At 29.3% G+C, this 23,287-nt stretch overlaps 1 protein-coding gene across 1 annotated transcript; it reads left to right on the top strand.

The window, feature by feature from the left end:
• The first annotated feature begins 14,722 nt into the window (after positions 1 to 14,722).
• Positions 14,723 to 22,011, top strand: LOC101503364 (uncharacterized). The gene is made up of 10 exons (XM_004513176.1): positions 14,723 to 14,845; positions 15,012 to 15,584; positions 16,150 to 17,304; positions 17,399 to 17,723; positions 17,960 to 18,218; positions 18,365 to 18,581; positions 18,898 to 19,253; positions 19,550 to 20,056; positions 20,373 to 21,465; positions 21,682 to 22,011. Exons 1-10 carry the CDS (start codon positions 14,723 to 14,725, stop codon positions 22,009 to 22,011), a joined length of 4,938 nt encoding a protein of 1,645 aa, XP_004513233.1.
• The last annotated feature ends 1,276 nt before the right edge of the window (positions 22,012 to 23,287 follow it).

Below are 23,287 nucleotides of genomic sequence, written 5' to 3'. Positions count from 1 at the left end.
AATGCTTGAGTAGGTGAGGCAACAATTGGTTGTATGTCACAAGAATTGGGTCAAAATGAGTTATCTTCTTTTCTCGATTGATTGATGGTTTGTCTTGACTCGGGTTTGGATTTTGGTTTCGTTTATTTTGTTGAGAAAATGCAACAGGTGGTGGTTGGATCAGAGGTGGTTTATAAAAAGGTGGCTTTGAGGGGTGCTATTGAGGGTATGGGGCTTGTGAGGTCGTGGCCACATATGGATAGGGAATGTAGGAAATTTGGGATATCGGTGGTTGAAAATTAAGGGGTCGATAAAAATTCATGGATGGAGAATAAGAGGACTTTGAGTTTACCATTACAGCGTTAACATTCCCTTTTTTCTTCTTTATGAAACCCATCTGAGGTTTCTTCACACCACTTGCTCCACATACGATTTTGCCACTCCTTATCTCACTTTCTACCCTTTTCCTACCATGACTGTGTCAGAAAAGTTTGATGACTTACTCCCGATCATCTTATCATAAAAGGGTGACTGGAGAGTATCCATAAACATACCAACCATTTTTCTTTCAAATAAAAGAGGATCTACTTGTGATGTTTATTCCCTCCACCATTGTGCATATTCTTTGAATGTTTCATTATCTTTTTACAAAAAAAATTTCAATTTTATCCTGCTAGGGGCCATGTCAAGGTTGTAGTCAAGGTTGTAGTTATATTGTTTCAAGAAGGCATCATCCAGGTCTTTCCACGAACATATTCTATTTTTCTCGAGATGTATATACCAACTTAATGATGCCCCACTCAAACTGTCTTGAAAAAAATGGATGGGAAGTTTGTCATCATGAGTAGTTGGGGTAAAGTTTGGTGGGTGAGAACGAGTGGTTTGATGTTCTTCATTTTTTGTTGGAGGATTCCCATATGTATTCTCCTTCCTTGCCAAAGCATGTATAGCTTATAGGATTCGATCAACCTTGTCCTTCAATTGGCTAACATCCGCTCCCACCACTTCTTGATTTTGCTCGAGTTCATCCATGATCTTGGAGTTTGCGCGACTCCGATAAAGGGTGTCGGGGAAACAGTTTTCTTCATTTTTTTCTTCTATTTTTTTAAATAAATAAAAAAATTTCCATGAGTATGTATTAAATATGAATGTAATGAAAATGAAATCAATTAGTTAATTGTGATAATTGGATGTTGGGGAATCACGAGCCTTACATAAATTTTAAACGAAAAATAATTATTAGTGAAGAAAATATGAGGATCAGTAAACAAAACCGCAAATCCTTCATAGATGAGAAAAAGTACAACGCATTTAAATTAAAAACTACATATACGATGGTATTTTAATCTTCTCTTTTAATAGAACAATCAATCTTCTGCTCCAATTCTTATACCAAATTCTTGCAATATTTAACGAACTTGTAGAATTTGACTGGAGTATTGAACGGATGCATTACTGCATTAATCTAGATGCTTTGGAACTTTTATGATTTTTTTATTAGCTAGCATTGCCAATTTTGAAAAGCAGTATCTCCAATGCTTGCCTTTATCTTCCAACTCTTTATATGTATTTTGATTCTTCAACTATCCAAGTAACATCATAAAACTATCCAAGTAACATCATAAAATAGACCTTTTCTTGATAATCAATGTAACTCTTCAACTCACTAGAAGTCTCCATTTATGTTCTTACCGTGTCTTGATGTTTTGAGAGTAATTATTCAATTTCTTCCTTGTGTTACCTCTCATTACTTACTTAACTCTCGTACTTAGCTACCATTTCTTTAAGTTGTTTCTTTAAATCTTCAAACTCATTTGTTATGTTCCTCTTAGAGTTTGCTGATTTTATCCACAATTGCTTCCACGTATAGGCCTCTTCAATAGCTTCATTCCTTTCTTGCTTTCGCACATCAAACTCTTCATTTGCACCTCTCAAACAATTTTTTATGTCAAGTTTATTTTCAACCTCTTGTTGCTTCTCTCAATGAACTAGCTCTTACAAGATTTATTTTATCATAAGTCCTCGTTCTCTTGTGAGACTTTATCTAACTTCGCTTGTAACTCTTCTTTCTCCTCTTCAGATTTTAACAATGATGCGTTGAGTTCTTCTATTTCTTTATTGGTAACAATGGTAGGTTCAGGTATTTCCTGACCACTCGACGGTGTACTATGGAAAGACAACTTGATTTCCTGGACTCTTTTCTTTACCCATTGTTGATAGGGTTCTTTTGTGCTGCAATTTCTGCATTCGAGTACTCTTCCTGTTCTAATGATTATTTCCCAAGCTCGACTTATCCTTTGCAACATTGATGGGTCTACTATACCCGTATTGTACGAAACAAAAGCTTACAACGACTTATCATATGGTTTCTTCAACATAGGGTAGCCAAGCTGTCTTAGAGCTACTGGCGGATTGTAATTAATACATGCTTTGGTTTCCATGAGAGATACATTTGGGAAATATATGCATTGGCGTATTATTTCCTCCACCCTTTGTTCTCTATGATAACATGAAATTGTGTCCTCAGTAAGGCAAGCTATATTCTGAGCCCATTCAAGATTACTTTTAACTCCAACATGATACTATTTCTTGAACATATGAGACATGGACCAAGTATACAACACTTGAATATAACACAAATTATTCCCCCTTTCATCTTGTGTCGCATATGTAGAAAGTAGTATACATCAGCAAGAACCGCGGGAACTAGATTTTGTTTATTTTTGTTAAAAGCCAAGAAGACATTGATGGCAGCAAAATCAACAAAATTAACAAGGTTTGGGAATAAAACAATACCATAGATAATGAGAGCCAAAACATCTATAAAAGTACACCATTCTTTTTTAACGGCTAAATCCTGACACTTTTGCTCTAGATATTTTCTTGAAAATTCGTGAATAGCTCACTTTTCCTCTTTTTTACTTGTCAGCTCTCTTATGTCGATTTTTGACACTTCAGCAATTCCACTCAAACTCGATAGTTGCCTAATATATCGATAAAGATTTCCTTTCTCTAGTGAGTAACCCAATATTTGTTCAAATTCCTCTAATGTCGGGGCCAAGTGAAAGTCTTCAAAGGTGAAACATCTTAAGAGAGGGTCGTAATACTGAGCCAGTGTCGTGAGGACCTCTGTTTGCACATTCACTGCCAAGAGATTTAGGATCTTCCCATATTTGTGAAAAAAACTCTCACGTTTTATGGTTTTTGTTTGATTTTTGGTGTCTCTTAAATTTTTCAAATCAGATTGTTTGAAGTTTAAAAGTAAAGTTTTTCTTTTTTTTTTGATCCCATTGTCCACTTTAATTTAACACGTGACAAAGGTCCTTATGATTTCCTAACAATCCTGAAAATTGATGCAAAATGTCATTTCATTTTTCAAAAGAGACAATGTCATGAGATATGAATGATATGTAGAATGATTATTGTGAATATATATAAAGTTTTGAATGAATGTATGAAGTATTTTTTTTTTTGCTTATATGAATATTATTATGATGAAATGGTCTATTGGCTTGTGTAGTGAAATTCTCACAAGGATGACTCTATAGTTCTAAACACAGCTCCTAGAGCAAGTAATCCTATTTTAGAATATTGTCAACAACAACAAGTAAACTATTTGGAGTGACAATACCCTCAAAAAGATCAAACTCTAGGTGAGGTCTTCATACTAACCAAAGAGGATGTACATCCAGAAGGCTACCACTACAAAACCTTGAAACTAAACTTAAGTTTTGTTAAAATCTGGGTATAAGGTTTTACTCATAAGTGTGTGTCTTAGTAAAAGTGTAGGGTGTAGAATAAGTATAATTCAATAGCTCCATAATGCTTATAAAACTTATATACATATACGAAATAGATAAATAACTAAATAAATAAATAAAAAATTAAAAAATGATCTACTAGCTTAAAAGAGTATTATAATGTCAGCTAATACTTATTAAGAAAAACACATAAAGTACAAGAAAATGAAAAACAAACACTATAGAAAAAGTTAAAATAATGCACAATTAAATTATGTTAGGCTTGACTCTCCAAAATATCCCAGTGGAGTCGCCAACTGTTGTGGCCTAAAATTTCGAGTGTTTCTTGAATTCAATGGAGTCGTTACCAAAATTTATTTTAAAATAAGGAAAATATTGAGAAACCTTTGAAAAAAAATGGTATTTGAAACAAAGTTTTGAGTTGAGGAGTCGATTATGCGTAAGAAATGTATTAGCACCCTACCACATCCGTTAAAAATACAGTTACCTATAATTAATTATTAAAAATTAATATTAATTTAAATATATTTATTTCTCCTTACTATTAAATATGAATATCGATTGTTTCTTAATATGGTTTTGAAATAAATGTGTGTTTAAGAAAGATCAAGGAAAAAAAAAGAAATTTTTGTTAATGTGCTTGACAATAGTATGATATTGCTCCTTCGTATCTCCTAGTGCGATGGAGAAATCAAACTACATAGTATTTGGGTAGAAAATGCGGATGAATTGATTGTTTTGTTTAAAGAAAATTTGTTTTGTTAAAAAAAAAATGTTTTGATGAGAAAAGAAAACGAGCTTGTTTGACTTGAATAAGTTTTAAGAATATCAAGTTGTACAACTCGTGTCTCAAAAACTCAGAATAAAAAGATCTATCATCTAGTTAATCATTTTAAGAATATTTTATATTATTTTCGATTTTAAAATTGAGTTTCAAAACCACGAAGTAGTACAACTTGTGTCTTAACAACTCAAAGATTAATAAAGATCACATCGAATTAATCAAATTTAAAAAGTTGATTTTATATTTATTCATTTATAAAATTAAGTTTTAGAATTATCAGGTTGTATAAATTGTGTTATACTACTCATGGATTAAAGGATGTCATTTCTAGTTAATTATTTATGAGCTTAATTTATTAATTTATCTGTGAAGATGAGATTTAGAACCGTCAAGTAGTCACAATTTGTGTCATAATAACTCAAAGATTAAAAAATGTCATATTTAGTTAATCATTGTTGAAATATTTGCTTTTTTTTATTAAAGAAATTTGATATTTAAGTTACGAAGCAAATTAACTTTTTTTTAATAAATAAAAAATTAGCTCTAAATGAGTTGAGTTTATATGAACATATATTTGTTTTTTGATTAGAACCTAAACCCAACGTTACAAACTGAAACCCTACGTTACAAACTAAAAGGAGGCGTTCGCTTGGGTTGGTGCAAAACACATCAGTTGGGGGGAAAAAAGGAAAAATGAAGAAGAAAAAAAAAAAAAGAGAAAGAGATTAAAAGGGAGAAAGAAGAAACCGAGAGAGGGGAGGAGACTGAGGCGAAGAGTGTAGCATCGTCTAAAAGCATGATTATCGTTACAGTGGCGACGGTGACACTCATCGAAGGTTTGTGATTTATGATTTTATTTTTTATTTTTCATTCATAATGTTATCTTATTTTTGCTCTAAATAAAAATCTACATTTTTATAATAAAAAAATAATTATATGGTAAAGATAAGGAAAAAAAACAAATGTATTGTACAAAAAAAAAATTCCTCTTTGACGTTTTCTATTTATTTTTTGTTATTGATATTGCCTCTGGTTTCTTCTTCTTATCCTTTTTTATATGTTTTGTGTGTGTGTTTATAAGCAGAATTAATAAGAGATCTCCTCAAAAATCCTTTCCTCCCTCTTTGAAAACAAATGAATATGTATTTATAATTTTTTCAAATATTTAGTTGCCTTCCTGCCTCTGTGTTTACCAGTTGATTTCTTTCTTTATGTTTTATTCCTTTGTTCATAATCTAAGTTCTTCTGCACATTTTATCCATTCACAGGTTTAACTTATTTGTTGTTAACGACAGAGCTTGTTTGTTGGGCTAAAGAGCTTTTTCTACTTGCAGTTTTGATTCAACAACATTTGTCTTTTAGTTTTTGTTTCAAACTCAAAATTTTGTCCTTTTGCTCTATATCATGTGAACAATGGCTAAGGGCAAAGGGAATTGCTTTTTTGGTTGATTAATTCATTACATGCCATTTTTGGCTATATTTTGCATCAAACTCTTTTTTATAAAATTATCATTTTTTTCAAATAGTTATAACTCTCTGACTTATAGAATTATGCTTTTCTTTAATTAGTTACAACAGGTACAAGGATATTCCAGAAGCAAGACAACATAAGTTGGCTTATTTAAATTTGTAATTTTAGTTGGCTTAATGATTTGATTTGGTTTAATGTTTAAAACTATAATTTCATTTGAGTTAATGTTTAAACTGTAATTTAAAATTGTAATTTGATGAGACAAAATGAGTCTATTTATTACAATTAACTGTATCATTTTTATTTCTATTTTATACATTTTTTTATTAATAATTATGAAAGCATAAATATATACATGCATCTTTATATATTTATTTTTTAAGTTTTCATAAAGAGAAGTAAAGTAATGGCAAATAAAAAATTATAATAAAATGGATATTATTATTTTTTGAATTATTTTTAATAAATTCGACAAAATTGAGGTACTACACTTAGTGAATATCGATAATCAAACTATGACAATATACTTTATGGGTTGAAGATTTGATTAATGATAGGTTACTTTATGAGCTCTTTTAAACGTACGATTCAACAACTTTGGTGATCACTTAAATATCAATTAGAATGACCATAAAATATTCTTCAAAAATTTGCATTAAAGAAATAGATTCTAGTAATAGGCCAGACACCAACTTCATTAAAAATGGGTGAAAGAATATTACAACTTCGGTAAAAATGGATGAAAAAATATTACTGAGAAATTACAAAAGTGATGTTTTTTATGGTAATTTTATTGTTTAAAAAATTACTTCTATAAAATTGCAAACAAACATATTAAAATTTATTTAAACTAATAATAATTTTATGATAATAAACAAATGAAAATAAAATAAAAAATCATTTTAAAATAAATCTCTAAAAAATAATAATATAAGGACAAGTATCCGTCTTTAATTTATTAGGATATTATTATTGGGAATACAGTCATTGATTTTGTTTCATTTTCTTCCTGAATACACTTGTTCGACCTTTTGAAAATTGGTCGAAGTTGTTATTAGTATGCTTGTACGTTGTAAAGCTAATTGAATCTATTAAAGTAAATCAACGCTAGCATACGGTTCTGCAACTTTTTTATATTTGATCAAGAAAAAGCTTCTTCTTTTGTTCCGTATTAGGTCCTTATATTTAAGAATTTAAAAAAGTGATTTTGATTTAATAATTTTAAAAATAAAATGAAAATTTATTTTAAAATAATAAAAAAATTAGACTCATTTGTTATAAATTAATAAAGAATAATTTTAATATTCAATAATTTAAATATTCATTATTAGAAGTTTTAATATGATAAAAATTACAGAATTTTTTAAAAATGATTTTTATGAAGAACTTATTAAAATAATTTTTTATTTTAATATTTTTTAAATTTTATTATTAAAAAATGTTGTAGAAAATAGATGAACTATTTAAAATTATATTTTAAGATAGACTATTTAAATTAATTTTTAATTGAAACTTTATTGTTAAACTTTTTTTAAAAATATATTATAACATTAATATAAAATTTTCTTTTTTTTAAATGTTACACGGGGCCATTATGTGATAATGTAATATGTAGATCAGGTGGTGAAATATTCTTTGATAGTTGTAATTTTACGTGATTTGATGTTAAAGTTTACTATAAGATTCTTCAATTTTTTTTTTTTTGCAAAAACTTGATAAATAAATTTTGATTTCTTTTATTTAATGTTCAAACTTATGTATGTATCATATACTCTTTTAGTCAAAGTTAAGTCTTGATTATGTATATATATTTATTGTTATACCCAAAATTTTGATTAAAGTCAACAAGTAGTTATTTAAAGGGTAATAGTCTTCATAGTTTGGAAAGGGTTTTATTTAAATAAAATAAAAAACGCATGATCGAAAAATAGGTTATCGAGAAGCAATAAATGATACTTAAAATATGTCACTTAAGGTACAAACTTGAATATAAAAATTTAGAAGAGAAGTCTAAAATTAGTTTAGAGATTTTCAAAGAGAGAAACACAAAAGACAATCTTACATGTAGGGTATTAGCTAGTAATAAAAAATTTCTATAAATAGTGGTTTCATAAAGCTTAGATAAATGAGATGCAAACATATGCTCTCATAGGATTATTAGTCTCTTTGGCTATTTCAATAATGATGTATGAAACTCTTAATAATAATAATCTTGATTGCTAAATTTAAACTTGTGCTCATTAAACCTGTCAACTTAGAACCCTTAAGCATTGAATTTGAGCCATAGATGATCATCAAATTAATTTATTAAGAAACAATAAAATGAGTAATCCGACAAGAAGAAGGAATACAAAATCTCGAAACCATATAATAAGAGTCAAAATAATAATTGGAAAGAGGTCTTCAAATCCCGTGATTAATGAAATTAATATTAATGTTGGGGAGAATTATCCTACTCGAAGGACAAATGTACTTCCATATGGGCTGCCATTCACAGCATACGCAACTATTGTTAAGTGAAGGCCACAAAATTCCCCTTCGGGAACAAATTCCATGGAAGAAGTATTGTAAAGTTCATAATACGTTTGGATTGAATTTTCACTTTCTCAAGATTTGGTTCAACCTTCATGCCCATTTTTTCCTATGATAAAATTAAAGTTGAAATAGTTGTGAAGACAAAAGTATAGTAATTGAAAGCAGATGAAAAGTCTTCACCTCAGCAAGACATTTGAGTTGGGGAAGACAATCATGATAATCATGAACCTTCGTACTATGCTTCAAGTCCTCTGGATCTTTATGTGCTTGAGATTTTCTTTTGATGAGTGTTTCAATGGGATCATCACTCTGAAAAATACACTTCTCATTTAGATTTAATCAGAAATGTTAAATTGGCAAAGTAACAATCCCCTAAGAAACCAAATTTAAAAAAGCAATGTTAGATGATTCAGGACACATTGTTTGAAGTAATAAATATAATGTTACCTCTATGGCAGAAGAATGAGTTGATGAGGACTTTATATATCTTGGATTTTGTTATCTTTTTCTTCTTTGGTGCATCTTCTCCATCTGATGATTATATGACATGAAGTGGTTTCCTTTCACTTTTCTTCTTGATTTTTGTTGTGTCTTTTTTGAAAGTTTGGCTGGGATGGCTTATGTGAAGATGTTAAGTATTAAATTTAAATTAGTAAAAAAAAAAAAAACACAGAAATGTGTAAAATTACCTCTTGGTTTTGGACATATTTTACAATGTCAAGGTTAGGTGAGCAGTTTGAAAGATGGTATGGACTAGCTATAACTTGTTGTGATTTATATTTTTTGATAACTAGGTCTAATTTAAATGGCATGAACTATTCTGGACCAGGTATAGACTTGACTACTTAGAGTGGGACATTTGGTAAAAAGGGAAATTTGGGCAAAATGATTCGAATTCACTTAGATTTGAAATGCTGGTTCAAATTTTAAAATTAAATTAGGGTTTTCTTGCCTAGCTTTAATTTTTTCAAGTAAAACATCAATAGTAGATTTCACAGTTCTACGCATTACTCTATAGTTCGATGGAGACTTAAAATATTTCTCGAATATGATAATTTCTTTGAAGGGTACCTAAGCTGTTGGCATTAGGATCTCTTGTCTGCAAAGATGATAATATTCCTTTAATTTTATCTTTATAGAAGGTTAGTTCTTGATAGAGGATAATATTCCTTTAATTTTATCTTTATAATTGTGCATTCATCTTACACCATGTATTGTTTTATTGATTAAAATAAATTGATAAATAAATGAAGGTGTTTACCGATCATCTGTTATGCTCTTTCTACTTGCATTATATATTTGAATAGTGATTCTTATCGTACAACTAGGGATATGAATATGTCAGACCGATCGACAGGGATCTACGACTTAACCTACGTCAGGCCTAGGCGAGTCTAGGCTTTTTTCTTAAATAGATAAGGCCAAAGCTTCTAAAAAAACCTATTTAGTTAGAAAGATCATGCTACAAGCTATAGGGCTACATAATAAGCCTTTTAGGTCTATTAGGCCGACCTATTTAAATAAACATAAATAATATTTTTTACTACTTTAATTATTATATTAAATTTTGATCTTTTTGTTATACATTCAACTTTTAGTAATTTACTCATATTAGCCTCATTTAATTTTTGACATATTTAAATGTATTATTATAAAATATAATTTAAGTATAATGTATATAAAGTCATATTATTCGAAATGTGATGTTAAATATCAAAGTAGAATTTAATTTCACTGACATATTAACTCGCTAATCTATTTAAAGATATGTTTGATTACTTATTCAAAAATGTTAAAATGAAATAAGATTTTAAATAGACTAACAAGTTATACCAGACTTCTATCAAGGCCAGACTCAGACCTAAAAAGTAAACCTATGACAGGACTAGAGACCAGACTTATGCCTTGAATTTTTTTACAGGTCAGGCTTAGACCTAGCAAAGCCTAGCTCGGCCCAACCTATTCCCACCCCTACGTACAACCAACATTTTAGATATGCTAATGTGAAGAAGACTCGATGAAGTTATTGTTATGTGATGACATGACTAACGACTGATAGTCCGTAAAATTGAGTTACATTCGACTATGATCAAGTTACATTCAATAAAGTCAGTTTTTAATAATTTGCAAATTTTATCGCTATTTTTATGTTAACTAGATGTTGAACTGCACATTGTGCAGGTGGATACCATATAATATTAATTTAGATGAATTGTTAATATAATCGATGAAATAAATACACTTTTAAATAATTTTTCAAAATTTTAATGGTCGATTACAATAGTCGTTTTTAATTTGTCAATTTAGTCTCCAAAAATTGTTTCTAGAGACTAATGTTATTGAATCTTTTTAAAATAAAGATCAATATTATTTTCACTTTTTGTTAGTTTCAACAACTATATTCACAACTTTTGAAGTTAAAGTGGTGATTCTTTCATATTACCTTATTAAGACAAAATGTAAGTTTTGCTGAGTTAGTGTATTTATTAAAAATCTAGTATTCATATTCATGTGATATCACCAATGACCAGAAATTTAGAAGATCAAAGAACATTCAAAGATTTTAATGAAAAAGAAATAGAAATGACCGTCTATTTTCCTCGAAGTAGAAACAAAATAGAAAAATAAAATATATGATTTAAAAAGAAAATGTTATATGTGAAAACTTTAACTTTAGAATCATTAATAATTGTGTAGAATTTATAAAAATAAATAAATAATAGTATGAACACTAAGACACATTAAATAATAATTGATTAGAGGAAAATGACTAAACCGAATAATATTTGAAGTTTGTTATTATATTATGTTTTATAATATTTGTGTATAATTTATTAAAAATACATGTTGGCAAAATTAAATTTCAATAGCCTATCACCGTGATATTTATATAGACAAATGTTAGTATGTATGTGATTTGTTCATGAATTCAAAATAGTATCACAAAAGAAGTTACATGTTATAGATTTCATACTACTGACCATGTGGTTTCATTACTCAATTGCTGCAACCAAAGATTTTGACTACATAATGAGGTTGATTGTGGAAAAACAAATTGTCATATTATATTATGTTTTATAATATTTGTGTATAATTTATTAAAAATACATGTTGGCAAAATTAAATTTCAATAGCCTATCACCGTGATATTTATATAGACAAATGTTAGTATGTATGTGATTTGTTCATGAATTCAAAATAGTATCACAAAAGAAGTTACATGTTATAGATTTCATACTACTGACCATGTGGTTTCATTACTCAATTGCTGCAACCAAAGATTTTGACTACATAATGAGGTTGATTGTGGAAAAACAAATTGTCATATTATATTATGTTTTATAATATTTGTGTATAATTTATTAAAAATACATGTTGGCAAAATTAAATTTCAATAGCCTATCACCGTGATATTTATATAGACAAATGTTAGTATGTATGTGATTTGTTCATGAATTCAAAATAGTATCACAAAAGAAGTTACATGTTATAGATTTCATACTACTGACCATGTGGTTTCATTACTCAATTGCTGCAACCAAAGATTTTGACTACATAATGAGGTTGATTGTGGAAAAACAAATTGTCATATTATATTATGTTTTATAATATTTGTGTATAATTTATTAAAAATACATGTTGGCAAAATTAAATTTCAATAGCCTATCACCGTGATATTTATATAGACAAATGTTAGTATGTATGTGATTTGTTCATGAATTCAAAATAGTATCACAAAAGAAGTTACATGTTATAGATTTCATACTACTGACCATGTGGTTTCATTGCTCAATTGCTGCAACCAAAGATTTTGACTACATAATGAGGTTGATTGTGGAAAAACAAATTGTCATATATATATATAAAAGTGTGTGGCCAATATAAAACTGAAACAAATATTTAATTGGAGGGGAATAGTGAGCCGATGAAAAATTATGTAAGATAATTATGCTATGTAAGAATAAGTTAACGAATGCAATTATTGAAATGTGATATTATGAAACTATATGGTCATATGAAGAGGAATGTAATACTAAAATAATAAATTGTAGTTAAGTGAATAAAAGAGGTAGTACATGCTCAAAAAATAAAAGGGTGGTAGAAATGTAGATAAAAGAAGGCAAAGAGAAGATAGAATTTGGAAGTTGACATGTAGGATATTTGGCTGATGTGAAAGAAAGACAATTACACAGCATGTGTATAGATAATGTGTATAGATAATGTGTCGGCACAAGAATATTAGAAGCTAATTTAATATATTTTAAATAGATTATGTAGATACAAGGAGAAAGTGTCACATTCTATACAAGCTATTAACATGTCACTTCATATATTTTAATGGAAAAAATTAACTGAAGAATTATTTTGATGGTTGAACATCATCTTCGTTTACTTCTATTTCTCAAACTTCACTTACGTAAATTGTCGACCATTACAATTTTGATCATTAAATTGATAGTAAAACATTTTGATCCTTAAAATGTTTTAAAAGATTCAATTTAGTTTTTAAAAAGAATAAAAGTTTTTTAATCTTAAGAAAAATAAACTAGACCAAATTAGTCCTTATGTGAACCACAAATAGAAAACTAAGTTTTTTTTGCTGATTTGTCCAATGATGAGATCAACTTGATTATCCTCGGGTAATTTCTATAAAAATGAACAATTAAGTCCGTGAAAATAATTAAAAATGGACAATTAAGTCTCTGATAAGAATTAAATGAACAAACTTAAAGTTCTGTCAGTGATTTAATTGTCTATTTTTAATTATTGTTAATAACTTAATTGTCTTTTTTAAAAGAAATTATTAAGCAAGTTGGTGAGTCATCGAACAAATCGGCTTAAAAAATCCAGTTTTTTAAATTCACATAAGAACTGGTGTGATTCAATTTATTTTTCTTAAGTACTAAAAATAATAATTTTATTTTTCTCATACACTAAATTGATTTCAAAATATATCAAGGACAAAAATAGACCCTTACTCGTAAATTGATGATATACTCTAAATTAGTCACATATTTAATTCCGAAAATATTGGAGACTTTTTTATTTGTCGGGACACCTTCTAATTTTGAATAGAGTAAATTAAGAGGTCTTGTCGTGTGGAGAGTTATGCAATTTTTTCTTTATTTTTTTTGTTTTAAAAAAACTTAAATAAGACATTTTAAAATAAATATAAAAAAAAAATTTATAAAATTATTCTTTTATTTAAACCGTTTAAAATATCGAAAAGTAATTGTATCAAAAAATGAACACTATCAATTTTTTTTTAGGAATTTGGATCATCTCAATTTAAATTTCTCTCAATCCACTCTAACTCTCTTAATTTTATTTATTTTTTTTTTTTTTCGGTTTGGATTAAAAATATATATCATATATATCATTCATATAAAATTATTTGATATATTATTAAGATACATTAAAATTAACAATGTATGTTTTTTTTATTGAATACCATTAATTTTTATAAATCTTTTATTGAACACCGTTAAAATCATTTAATATATTATTGAGATACATTAAAATTAACATCTTATATTTTTTTATTGAATATCGTTAATTTTTATAAATCTTAAAAAATAAAAAATACAAAATTAGAAAAAATAAAGAAAATTGAGAAAAAATAGAGAAGATTGAGAGATTATGATTGAGTTGATTCAAATTCTTTATTTAGTAGTTGTAAATTTTTTTTTCTCGATAAATGAAATAGTAAATAAACAATTTGCACACAACTCCGAGATCTAACTTTGCACCCGGGACATGCTAGGCTAATAATTTTGACATTGTCAGCTAAGTCTTACCATTAAAGTGTATATTTTTGTAGTTTTAAATTACTAATTTACCCAAAAAAATAAATATGTAAATTAGTAAACCCCTTTATTTATTTATCAGTTAAAATGATCATATTTTTTCGACCTCATCTATTCAGGAATGGAGATAATCTTCCTGTAAAATAAATACAAAGTGAAATGAAAGAGTTTTGTACATTTTCCCATAAAAATAGGAGTACGTAAAGGCAAGGCAAGACAAGAAGTTATTATAAGTATAGGCCTTGGAAGTTCTTAAAACTAGTGTCAACAACAGTGTAATTAATAATCATTGCGTAAATGTTAACACACAGCTTTTCATATTCTACCTGTTTCTCACTCTTTCAAAACCAAACATTGCTAGTCTGAGGTAATAGCTAGGGGAATAATGGAAGAAGGGGGTTCAAGTTCAAGTAGGAAGAGAGCAACTTTCAATGACTATGGTTTCATGGACTTGATTTTTTCTTGGTCTATTGAAAATATTTTAGATGAAGAATTATACAAGCATAAGGTTGGTACTATTCCTTCATTTTATCTTATCTTATATTAAATTCAATATTAATTATTTTGTTGTTGTTCTTCTTCTATGTAGTTTTATGTTTAAGATGATATTGATACACACATGCACATTACATGCTAGTGCACACATTAGTGATTGACTCATTTATTGCATTCAGGTCGAAAAGATTGGCCTATCATTTGAATCCATTAATCATTATCTTGGTTCTTACAAATACCCTTTATTGGAAGAAACAAGGGCTCAAATGTTCTCAAGCATGGAACTCATATACCAAGCACCATATGCCAAAGTTGTTGGACTTAAACTAGCCAAACCATATGATAACAGAAATGGCCATGAAATGGACACACCATTTAAAAACAAACTTTATAGCTTGAAAATTGATAACTGGAAAAACAAGTTTAACAATGGCAGAGACCCATACAGAACATTACCAGGAGATGTTTTGGTTTTGGCTGATTGTAAACCCGAATCGGCAAAAGATTTGCAAAGGTTTGGAAGAGTGTGGAGTTTTTTAGCAGTTGTGAAGACAACAGGAGATGAGAATGAGTGTGACATTTGTTTTAAAGTTAAGGCATCAAAAGATCTTGACTTGGATGAGTTAAGGGACAAATCTATGTATATTGTTTTCTTGACAAATGTTGGCTCATATGGAAAAATATGGACTGGACTTCACATGTCTGGAAATCTGAAGCTAGTTAAACAAATTTTATGCACCAGTAATGATGAGGTAAGAAAAATGATTTCTATTTATGGTACTTTCACTTATATTATATGTTGATATTATTTTTCATACAGTATCAATTTAAAATGTTTTATACCGTTGACAAATCACAATTGTCATATATATGACTTTAATTATGATTAAAGTCAATATTTTCAATGATCTAATGGTTATGATTGTCTGATAGTGTAAAACATATTTACACTGACAATGTATATAAATTAAATCTATTATATGTTCTCATCACATGTGATAGGTACTATACTTCATTTCCACTTCAGGTGAGCCTCTGGACTCAACTCATGTAAACATTTTATTAACAAAATAATATCATTTTCACCTTTGGTGTTAAAGTTAGTTTTTTTGGTATACCATTTTAATTTATGTTATATCTACTTATATGCTTTTCTAAATGTTATGTAACTATGATTTTTGCATTTTTTTTATAGAGTATAATAATCTGCATTTATTCCATACATGTATACTTGACTAACTATGCAAACCAGATTAACTGAAATAATTGATTATATGAAATTGGTGCAACAATTGATTAATGTAGGGTGGAAAACAGGTGAATGGAAGTTGTGAATGCACCTCACTAGCTGATGATTTATGGGATGATTCTTCATACAAAAGATTATCATCAGAGCTTAATGAATCTCAGAACAACACTATTCGTGATTGTCTTTCCGGTGTGCATTGCACTCACAAACCAACTTTGAAGCTTGTTTGGGGTCCCCCTGGAACTGGAAAGACCAAAACTTTAGCAACAATGCTTTTGTCTCTATTGAAAATGAAATACAGAATCCTTGTTTGTGCACCAACAAATGTCGCGATAAAGGAAGTGGCTTCGCGTGTATCGAGCATAGTAAGAGACTCACTTTGTAGCAACATTGGTGACTTTTTCTGCTCTACAGGTGATATGCTGTTGTTTGGGAACAATGAGAGACTAGATGTTGGTGAAGATATTGAAGATTTATTTTTGGATAATCGCATGCAGCTACTAAGAAAATGTTTATCGCGATTTACTGGATGGAGACAATGTTTTAAATCAATGATTGATTTTCTTAAACATTGTGGTTCTGATTATGACACATTCGTTAAGAAGGTGAAGTTGAAGGAATTAGGCACCAAAAGAAAGTCATTTGTAGAGTTTGTGAGAGAAATGTTTCTTTCTAGAGCATTGCAATTGAAAGAGTGCATTTCTATCTTATGCAATAATTTACCAATGTGTCTTATTTTAAAACATAACTATAGGAACTTAATGTGTTTAAATGAAACACTTGAATCATTTCAAGAAATGTTGTTTCAAGAGAATTTGCCTATTGAAGAAATGAAGACACTTTTCTCTAATATGCAAATGCAAGAGGATTCTTCTTGGTCTTTTAAGAATGGTGCTGCAGAAAAAGTGTTCAAGAAGAGAAATGAATGTTTATCCGCTATAGAAACTGCAAGAGATTCACTCGATAGACTCGAGTTGGAAATGTTTACGAGCGATGAATCGGTTAGAGATTTTTGTTTCAAATCATCGTCGATAATATTTTGCACAACTTCTAGTTCCTTTAGGCTACACAAAGTTTCTATGAAGCCAATGAACCTTTTGGTGATCGACGAAGCTGCGCAGCTTAAAGAATGTGAATCGATAGTACCATTACTACTGCCGGGAATGAGCCACGCCATTCTTGTTGGTGATGAGTGTCAGCTTCCGGCTATGGTCAGGAGTAATGTAAGCATAATATACTAAAACTTATTTTTTTTCTATTAGTGAATTCTTTTCAAACTCAATTTTGTTGCTTATTTGTGATTGTTCTTTTTGTAAGGTTTCTATTGAAGCTGGTTTTGGAAGAAGCTTATTTGAGAGGTTGAGCTTATTGGGGACCCAAAAAAACCTTCTTAACATGCAACATAGGATGCATCCTGAAATAAGTTTATTTCCAAATTCACATTTCTATTGTAACAAAATTCATGATGCGCCGAATGTTGAAAGAAACTATAGTAAGCGATATCTTCCGGGGCCAATGTTTGGTCCTTATTCTTTCATAAATGTTGTTGGAGGAAGAGAAGACTTTGATGATGATGGTAGAAGTTATAAGAATATGGCTGAAGTTGCTGTTGTCATGATAATACTCAAGAATTTGCATAAAGGTTTTGTTTTTTTATTCAATTTCTCACACTTAATTTTCGATGTTATTGTTTTTACTTTAATTGTTGTTTACGTCAGTAGTACTAAATTTTATAGTTTTACAGTGAAATTGATAAAATCACAGTGAGTTGTTTCTCCTTTTTTAACAGTTTTTTAGCATATAATTTATGAAATTGAAGTAAGCAATTTGTACATGTGATATCTTAATTCTAACACAGCTAATTTTTCTTGGTTGCAGCATGGCTAGCAACAAAGGTGAAACTCTCCATTGGCATAGTTTCTCCCTATACTGGTCAAGTTTTGAAAATTCAAGAGAAACTAGCAAGGATGGATTATATAAGTCATGATGGATTTAATGTGAATGTGAAATCAATTGATGGTTTCCAAGGTGGAGAGCAAGATATTATTATATTATCAACTGTAAGAACCAATCACATGGCTTCTCTTCAGTTTATATCATCTCCTCAAAGAACCAATGTAGCACTTACAAGGGCTAGGTAAATTTTACACTGCAAATTTTTCTAAGTTTTATTTGTTTTATAAGAATACTAATAAAGTACTCATGCGTTCACACATGTCGTGCATTTGTGTCTGAATTTGTAAGGTTGTTCATGTTTACGATTTTTTTTTTAATCATTGCTAGGCATTGTTTATGGATTTTGGGAAATGAAAGGGCTCTAACAAAGAATGAAAATGTATGGAGAAGTTTGGTGGTTGATTCAAAGAATCGTGGTTTTTTCTTTCATACTGATCAAGATAGTGAAATGGCTAAGGCTGTTTTGGATTCCATGAAAGAATTAGATGCCTCTCTTGATTTGCTTCATACAAATAGTGCTATTTTCAGAAATACTTTGTGGAAGGTATAAGAGATGCTTCTTTTAATCTTTATACTTGTTTCTTTAATTAATTTTTACAATAAATATTTTATGGACACCAACTTTTTTTTGTATATCTGATTAATTGAATGCAAAAATGTGGTTATAGTTAATTTAGATCATGTTGAAAATTGTGGTTTATCATGTAATTGAATTAACTAAATTTTTTCCATGACTTGAACTAGTCATTTAATCAATTGAATTAACCACATTTTTGCACGTGATTAACCAAGTGTCTATCATTATTTGCTATTTAATGAACTTCAAACATTTATAATATCAATCAACTACACTTCTGCAGGTACATTTCAGTGGCAAATTCTTAAGATCATTCAAAAGGGTGCGCACGACACATAGCAAATACTCGGTCATAAAGGTGTTGGAACGACTTGCGAATGGTTGGAGACCAAAAGAGCAAAGAGTTGAATTCGCTTGTGAAATTTCATCGAAGATTCTGAAACAAATTAAGGTTGAACGTCGCTACGTTGTTTGTTCAATAGAAATAGTGAAGGATTCAAGTTACTACATGCAGGTTCTCAAGATATGGGACATAGTTCCTTTAGAAGATATTGCGCAGTTGGCGAAGCGCCTCGATAAGGAATTCAGAAGATACAGTGATGAATATATTGTTTACTCCAAAGAAAAAGGTTTTGATGGGTAGGTTCATAATTTCTTCTATTCACATTGAATTTAGTACTACCAAGGTACTTTTACTTTCGCACGTGTAATCCTTCTATTGCAAAGGTCTTCAAAATCTTTATATTGCGATTGCCATTGTGGTTGCAGACTGCAATTGAAAACTATGATTATTGCATTTTAGTATCAGTAAGTTCGCACGATGTAATACTTTGGTTGCAGAGGCCTTTGAAATTTTTATATTGTAGCTGCAGACTGGAATTGAAAACCATGACTGTTACTAAAATGCAAACTTTGGTTTCTTTCTTTTTGAATAGGCAAGTAGAGTTTCCTTTGAGGTGGCCAGGAAGTGTAAATATCCAAAAATTTAGGAGTGTTGATACCAATACAAAGGAGGGTGATTTAGTTGCTTCTGAAGATACAAGTAATGCTGCTGAAAAATCAATGATTGAGGAGAGTACTCTGTTAATGAAATTCTGCTCTATTTCACAAGATTGCATGCTTACTGGTCATGACGCTGGGCGTGACGCCATTGAAGTGGATCTTCTGTCTGATTTAACAGACGAACAATGCAATATTATCGTCTTCCCTAGGAGTACATTTGTACTCGGTCGATCTGGTACCGGAAAAACCAAAGTTCTTACCACAAAGCTGATAAGAAATGAGAAGTTGCACCATAGGGCTGTTGAAATAGCTTATGGTCCCAATCACAATGCTAATGAGATTTCTATTGAGATTAAGAGACCGGTTTTACGCCAGTTATTTGTGACATTGAGCCCTGGATTGTGTGAAGAGATCAATCACCATGTTTCTTGTTTTAAAAGGTACACTATTTCTTCTACAATACATTATATACACAGATACATTGATTTTTCAGTTATCATTTTTGTTTATATTTGATTCTAGATGGAAGTTTTTCTAAAGCAAAAGTGGTATGTAAATGCATCACTATAGAGAAGAAGTTTTATCAACTAAAATTCAATATTCACGTTATAATATTATTTTTAAAATTTGTCGTACTCACAAATTTAAATTGTTAGTATTCACATTATGGTATTATTTTTAAAAATTGTTAGTAGTGAATAATGTAATAATGTTATATTCAATCAATTTCAAATATTCTAATTTATTCCCTTACAGGTCCATAGGTGAGAATGTTTCAATAGATGAAGATGTTGATGATCCATCAATTTTTTCCTTTTCTAATCTTCCATCCTATTCCTATCCACTTGTGATAACATTTCACAAATTTTTGGTGTTGCTTGATTTTACATTGGGTAACTCTTACATTAAGAGATTTTCTAATCTCAAGAATAAGAAGAATGAGGTGAACTATGAAAGGTTTGATTCATTATATTGGCCTCACCTTAACTCCAAATTGATTAAACATTTGGATTCTTACCTTGTGTTCACTGAAATAATGTCACATATCAAAGGTGGCACAAAAGCAATTGAGTTTGGTATGTTGAGCCGTCAAGACTATTGTACTTTATCCGAAAGCCGAGCGTCGACTAGTTTGAGCGTTAAAACAAGAGAAATCATATATGATATCTTTCAAAACTATGAAAAATTTAAGATGAAAAGGAGAGAATTCGATACTGCTGATCTTGTGATTGATCTACATCATAGATTGAGGACTAATGGATACAAAGGTGATGAAATGAACTTTGTGTTTATTGATGAAGTGCAAAATCTCACAATGGCGCAAATAGCTCTATTTAAACACATTTGTCGAAATGTTGAAGAAGGTTTTGTTTTTTGTGCCGATACAGCTCAATCATTTGGAAGGGGTTCTGATTTTAGATTCCAAGATGTAAGGTCACTCTTCTACAACAAGTTTGTGTTGGAATCTAAAAATTTTAATCTTGATAAGAAAAATGAGAAAGTGAAAGGTTATGTTTCTGAAATTTTCATGTTGAGTAAGAACTTTAGTACTCATGATAAGGTGCTTAAATTGTCACAGAGTGTCATTGAACTTTTGTTTCATTTTTTTCCTCATTCTGTTGATATGTTGAAAGTGGAATCAAGTTTGGTAGTTGGAGAACCTCCTATTGTTTTGCAATCTAGGAATGGAGAAAATCCAATTCAAACAATTTTTGGAGGAAGTGGAAGGTTTAAGGATGATCAAGTAATTTTGGTAAGAGATGATTCTTCAAGGGAAGAAATAAGGCACCTTGTTGGAAACAAGGCTCTTGTTGTGACCATTTTAGAGAGCAACGGCCTTCAATTTAAGGTTGTCACAACACAATTTGATTTAGTTTATTTTATTTTATTTAAATTTTATTGTTTTTAATGGATATATACTGTCATCCAATGAAAAACCACAATTTTTCCATATCACGATACCAATTATAAAAGAAGAACGATGTGGTAAAATGCGATTTTCATTGGTTGCCACTATAAAATATTTTACATATATATCTTTTTAATCATTTTCGGTGTGTTTTAGGATGTCTTGTTGTACAACTTTTTCGCCCATTCTCGGGCGAAAAGGAGATGGAGGATAATATATGAGTATATGAAGGAAAATAATATGTTGGACTCAAGACCATCATGTATTAGCCATCAAAGTTTTGTTGATTCAAAGTATAATGTTTTGTGCTCTGAACTCAAGCAATTATATGTGGCTTTAACTCGTGCAAGGAAGAGATTGTGGATTTGTAACGATGATATAGAAGAGTTTTCAAAGCCTATGTATTCTTATTGGGAAAAGAAGAATCTTGTACAATTCAAGATACTAGATAGTTCTCTTGTTGAGACAATAGAGGTTGAAGGATGAAAAAGGTATATTTTAGACTTTGTCTCTTTTTAATCAATGCACAAACATTGAAATCAATCATTCTTTGATTACGATTCTCTTATTTTTTTACATTATTATTGGCTCTCTAAGCAACATAATGTGAGTTTAATAATAATGCACTATTAATGTATGGAAAAAAAACTACATATTCAATTATATTTTATCACGTTTAACACATAATACATTTTTTAAATTAAATAGCTGAACGTATGTCTAAGTTGAGATCAAATTACTCACCTTTTTGTCAAAAATAATATTGTATGATGTGTCTTTTTTTATTATTTGCAGATGAATCATCAAGATAAAGTTTGGAATGGCAACCATCTGTCTTGAAAGATGTATGCTAAGGACTCAATGAGTTAAAATGCCAAGGCATAATAGGTTAATTAATATGCAACAAGAAAGATATTTGAGAAATTTAAGTGTTTTGCTAATTTTGGGGATTCTCGAAAGTGTATATGTTATGCGTATAATGCATTTGATTTTCAAATGTTCACCTGAAACCATAACAGTTTTGAATTGCTGAAGTGTTTGCAAATGTAAGAATGTTGATTATCAAGAATGTGAATCTCTTAGGCAGTGCATGATCTCAAAGGAGCAGAGTCCTCTTCGAATTTCCAATGAATCACATGACACATTAATCAGAAACTATGATTTTGATTCTTATTTATTTATTCAAAAATCTATTTAAATTAACGTATTTAAGTTTATTTACTATATTTACATTTGTGAGTTTATTTAGAAGTGTTTATAAAAATTTTATAATATTTCATAAACTATTTTTAACTAATTTATATAATTTATTATAATTAGTTAGTTTTCATAAACTACCTATCAAAACAACTTTTAATTTATATAAAAATAACTTTATTCTATTTTACATTTTTTTAATAAAAATAGCTTATTAAGAAATATTTGTAGTACCCAATTTTACCCAATTGTTATAAAAAATTCCAAAATGATTCTTAATTTTGCTTCAATTTGCATTTTCTTAAAAAGCAAAAGGTCCATTTATTTAATCCTTGGCTTGTTTTGGTTCATAATTAAAAAATAAAAATGGAATTTTGTTTTAAAAGTGGATTCACGTGTGACCAAGGCAAATTTCAGGCATAACTCCATTAAATAATTATACTAACAAAGAGTGAAGAAAAAACAATTGAAAAGGAAAGAAAAAAAATTAACAACAATTCCTCATGAAACATGCATCAAAACAACTTTCTTCATATATATTTTTGTTGATGACACAGCCTTGCAA

This window comes from Cicer arietinum, chromosome 5 (assembly GCF_000331145.2).
Source record: "Cicer arietinum cultivar CDC Frontier isolate Library 1 chromosome 5, Cicar.CDCFrontier_v2.0, whole genome shotgun sequence".
In the NCBI taxonomy this organism is placed as follows: domain Eukaryota; kingdom Viridiplantae; phylum Streptophyta; class Magnoliopsida; order Fabales; family Fabaceae; genus Cicer; species Cicer arietinum.
This window is presented reverse-complemented; position numbering and strand designations above follow the sequence as displayed.